This window comes from Morone saxatilis, unplaced genomic scaffold (genome assembly GCF_004916995.1).
Source record: "Morone saxatilis isolate NCDOM2014 unplaced genomic scaffold, NCSU_SB_2.0 Contig23, whole genome shotgun sequence".
NCBI lineage: Eukaryota > Metazoa > Chordata > Actinopteri > Moronidae > Morone > Morone saxatilis.
The window spans coordinates 17,644,030-17,648,876 of NW_023339796.1; the positions used below are offsets into that span (position 1 = coordinate 17,644,030).

Sequence of the window (4,847 nt, forward strand, 5' to 3'; positions counted from 1 at the left end):
GTTGTGTCCTGCTCATACTGGCCATTAGGAGATCTCATCCTCATGCACTTTTAATGGAAGTGATAAGGGAACAAAATCTACAGTCCTTTAGTGCAAAAATGTATTCAAAGGTTTAAAAATAGAGGACTATTAGAAAACATTTTCTTTAATGGTTTTCTAAAAACATTGCTGCCTTGCATCTGTCCTTGAGTTTGTCTCTTTCAGTTCTGAACAAATATGTTCAGTGCTGCTTCTTTTTTCCATTGTGTGTGTCTCTCTCTAATGTTGCTGTATGTTTGCTGTGTTGAAGGCCGAGGACAGCGAGCGCTTCAAGACAATGGTGCAGTTTGAGTGTCGAGGTCTGGAGCCCATTGACTTCGAACCACAAGTAAGAACGTTTGAACAGATTTGAGTTTTACAATGCATATAGAATAGGCTTTTTTCACAGTGGACATTTAACCTTGTAGGAAAAGCACAAGTGTTCCAACTCAAGTGTCCCTGACCGTGTGACTCTGAGCCAGCATGCACAGTACCAGCACCCTGAAACAAAAGCAGCCAAATGGGACTCAGCAAAGATTGATTTTATTATTTGCACCTGTGCTTTTTCTACTGTGACATGTCAAAATGTCTTCCATGTGAATGACCTACTTAATGTAGAGTGTGTACATTTTTAACTGGTGACATTTGGCCTGCCAGATACATTTGCAAATAGGGTTGAACCATATGTGACAACTGATAACTGTCTCAGAAAACATAATGGCATATGGTGGTGTTATTATTATTATTATTATTATTATTAATTATAATAACTATTTAATTAGTAGCATTGGTAACACCTGTGTTTACCCTACTATTTCACTATTGCTGTGAAAAAAGTCTGTTGCTGCATGAGTGTGCTGACTCACTAGAACTGCCCACCTAAACTGAATGAAATCAATAACTGGTATTAGATACACGCTTGCTGAGTCAACATATTTTCTGTGGAAAAAGTATATTGCTCCTGAGTCAGAGAGTTTACTTGAGAAACAGTATTATATATTATCATGTGGCTCTTCTCAATTTCCTCTTTTTTAAAAAAAAAAAAAAACCCCACTCCAGGCGGGTTTCGCTGCACAAGGAGCAGAGTCTGGAACACCGTTTCTTGAAATCAACCTACAAGAAAAAGTAAGTGCAGAGGGAACAACTTGTCCCTGATGGTTAGTCAGATTTGGTTTCAGCTTTTGGTTGTTGCACACAAATTAACTTTTTAGAGAATGTTTTACTTGAAACAGAATTTCAATTCTGATTGATGGCATCCTTCATTACAGGTTCTTCCATTCATTTTCTACTTTTCTGAAAATGACTAATAATAATAATCCCAACAGAATATGACAACCTCTTTTATCTGTGCAACTTGACAAACCCTCGTTTTGTAAATTTCAGGACTGGACAGACTACGACGAGAAAGTCAGCGAGTCGGTGGGAATATATGAGGTCACACACCAGTTCAAAAAGTGCTGATGTCATCATGTGATGAGCGAATGAACACTACAGTTAAACATCCTGGGGCCTCTTTCCTGGCATCAAGGGATGCTTCAGATGCTGAGGTGGCGTGGTTTGGTTGGTGATGAACATTAACAGCTGTGGATTAACAGCACAGGTCGTCCATACACATCATGGATTAATCCGCACGTTCAAGGCTTTTTTTCACTGCCTCAATAAAATCAAAAGGTGAACATTTTGAGTGAAGTTTGTTCTTTGCTTTCCACTTTCACTGGCGCTCAGAAGAGTAGTAGTGTACATTTATAGCAACCTGTGTCACAAGAGACTGAACTCTGTTCACATAGCTGGATGGAGTCACTGGAAAGAGAGAACCCTTGAGAGAAAAGGGATTTCAGGTTTTCCTCGTTCAACAATTGAAGAAAGTTAGAAAGACAGCCTACTGCATACAGCTACAAGTCATTTTCAAAAGGTGTTTACATGATGTACACGATTTTAAGGAGAACAATGTTTGTATATAAGGTAACTCTCCAGCAAGCCCACATTAGCACAGACCGAGTGACGCATCGGTTGGGACATAGACGATCTTTGCTCTCCAGTGTAATCTGTGGACCCTGTCAGTGCTGCTGTCCACAGACCTGTCTGTCCGCCTCCCTCTGGACCTGCTGCTGGACACAAGCGACCATGGCACCTGGGAAGAAGAACAGGGTGTTTGTCATCGGTGTGGGCATGACAAAGGTAGCTTAATATTATTATTATTATTGTCTTAGTCCGCAAGACGACAGCCGTATGTAAGACTTGAGGCTAGCATTGTCGGCTAACTTCAGGTCGCACTGCATTCAACATGCTCCACCTAAAAAAACAAGCTTTGGCTTTTATTTCTAAACCCTTGTGTACTCTGATGTTATAGATGTTATTATATAACAGTTAAAAACCGACCGTAGTGCTCATATTGTGTCCACAGCTGGCACTACACATGTAAACATTAGTTAGCTGGGTTAGCCCAAACAAAGTAGCTGTATTTGTAGTTTTAAAGCTGTGCTTAGAGTTAAAGTTTGGTCAGGATTTAATGTTGGTGTTTGTGCTATTTCATGCCTCCCTACATTCATTCAGTCCATAGTTCACGGCCACCAGAGTTGCAATCTGTGCTAAGGGTCATCTCTCCAGCAGGCTGCTACACAGTGAACTCAGTGCAGAGCTGTTCACCCAGTGTGTCAGGAAAGTCTGCAGTCTCTTTGAAAGTGAAGATGGAAAAAACTTTTCAGGCTTCTGAATGATGACCATGATCATCACAAGGGCATAACACTTCTAGTGGATTTGAAAATGTCCCCTTTGCACCTGTTGTTATGGTTTTTATTAAATGAGATTGTGTCCGTTTAGTATTATTTACATTTGGGCTTTAAGTGTACTGATGCTGTCATTATGAGACTGATTGGTGTCACTGTACAACCCTCTCTCACTGTCACACTGAATAGTAGACAGACAATAATGTTCCTAATTTTTTTTTATTTCTAAAAGTCAACTAGTGACAAATTTAGCAAGAAATGTATTAAAATATATGATATTGTATATTAATCGCAGCCCACAGGTCTCTCCCTTTCCTCTTGTGACATACGCAGGCAGTCAGTTTGGCTTGTGGGGCATGTTTGACCTTTTCTCTCCGGATCTCTGGATTAAGGTGTTCCTATTGCTTAGCCTAAAGGCAAATAGATTGTGCTATTAGTAAAGTAGTATTAGTACAGTGTTTGAGCTTGTAAATATTGAAATAGTTCATATGATCTTCTCACTCGCTTTGTGGATTTTTAACCTTTTTCACTTCAAATATACAATGTCCCTGTGGTTAGTTTGTAATTATGTGGGTAAACAAATATTCAGCGTGCATATGTACATTTCGATCGCTGTATACCAATCAGAAACTAGTTTGCATTTATTTATCAAACATTTACAAATAAATTGATTAGAATAACTGTAATTTAAGTATGATCCAATGTAACGGTTACAGTGACAATAAAGTTGGTTGTTTACTAAGAAAAAAAGAACCCAAGAATGTTATCCTGTACTTGAGAAAAGGAAAAACGGATGTGAATGTTCATGTTTAGTGACACTCATGTCTGTATTTCGCTGCAGTTCGACAAGCCTGGAGTCCGAGACAACTATGATTACCCTGATATGGCCAAGGAAGCAGGTGCTTATCTTTCTCCGAAAATGGACATTGTTCAGTCACTCAAAAGAAACCGTATCTGAATATCTGTGAGATGGATCTTGTTGTTTAACGTAACAAAGTGTTTTATTACTGTATGTGTGCATCCTGTTTCAGGTCAGAATGCTCTAGCAGATGCAGGAATCCCGTATTCTGCCATTGAACAAGCATGTGTAGGATATGTGTATGGTAAGACCCTGTTGTCAAGTCTCTTATAAAGTGTTAACATTTTAGATGTTTCCTCTGGAATAGTAAATAGCACTAATCTTGACATTCTTATATACATACAGAACATGCTTTCATTTGTTTGTAACTTCCGAAATACTGTGAAGTCTATAAACATACATTTTGTAACATAAAATGCTTATGGTCATAAATAAACGTGCCTTTCATATTGTAATTACCAGAGTAAAAAAGTAAAATAAATAAGCTTCTACATTATTCCCCCAGGGGACTCCACATGTGGGCAGAGGGCCATTTACCACAGCCTGGGCCTGACTGGGATCCCCATCATCAACGTCAACAACAACTGCTCCACAGGCTCCACAGCTCTCTTCATGGCTCGGCAGTTGGTTCTGGGAGGTGAGTCAAGCAAGTGATTTTTTTCATAATCCATTATCTATGATTTATCTGAAACTGTAAATCCACTTTTTGATCACTTCTCCTCTCCTTTTGCAGGTCTTGCTGACTGTGTGCTCGCCCTCGGGTTTGAGAAGATGGAGAGAGGCTCTTTGTCCTCAAAGGTATAAAACTATCTGTTGTTGAACTGGAGGATTGTGTCTTTCAATCCACCATAGAGGTGTTGTTGTTATTGTGTCCACCTTCTGTACTTTTTGCTAGCAGCATAGTTTTTCTTTATGAAAAGAGAAAGAAAGGAAGAATATCAGCCGGTGGTCCCCATTTGTCATCTGCCCCAGTAAAACAGAAAGATGAACTTTACTGATAAACAAAAAAAGAAGAAAGCTTCAATTTTCTTTTATTAGTTTTCATTAACTGCTTATTACTGTTGAGGGAATTTATATTACAGGGGGGCTGAAGGGGTAGTTTGGTGGCCATAATAAAGAGTTCTACCTTTTAAAAGGCAAACCTCAAACACAAATGTTGTCAAAATGCATTTCTTGTAAAATATAGAAATATATCTACTATCAACAAAACAGGCTATTACTATAATAATAACTTTATTTGTATA

General features: G+C 38.8%; 2 protein-coding genes across 2 annotated transcripts in view; both read left to right on the forward strand.

Annotated features, from left to right (window-relative positions):
* czib (CXXC motif containing zinc binding protein) overlaps nucleotides 1-1,702 on the forward strand; it is a 3,714-nt gene extending 2,012 nt beyond the window's left edge. Inside the window, exons 6-8 of the mRNA XM_035670718.1 lie at nucleotides 290-367; nucleotides 1,078-1,143; nucleotides 1,402-1,702. Coding sequence (XP_035526611.1) covers nucleotides 290-367; nucleotides 1,078-1,143; nucleotides 1,402-1,479 — 222 coding nt within the window. The 3' untranslated portion in view covers nucleotides 1,480-1,702. The remainder of the gene's footprint in view (nucleotides 1-289; nucleotides 368-1,077; nucleotides 1,144-1,401) is intronic.
* Nucleotides 1,703-2,038: 336 nt separating this feature from the next.
* scp2a (sterol carrier protein 2a) overlaps nucleotides 2,039-4,847 on the forward strand; it is a 15,552-nt gene continuing 12,743 nt past the window's right edge. The window contains exons 1-5 of the mRNA XM_035670717.1: nucleotides 2,039-2,196; nucleotides 3,586-3,643; nucleotides 3,776-3,847; nucleotides 4,109-4,240; nucleotides 4,337-4,401. Coding sequence (XP_035526610.1) covers nucleotides 2,143-2,196; nucleotides 3,586-3,643; nucleotides 3,776-3,847; nucleotides 4,109-4,240; nucleotides 4,337-4,401 — 381 coding nt within the window. The 5' untranslated portion in view covers nucleotides 2,039-2,142. The remainder of the gene's footprint in view (nucleotides 2,197-3,585; nucleotides 3,644-3,775; nucleotides 3,848-4,108; nucleotides 4,241-4,336; nucleotides 4,402-4,847) is intronic.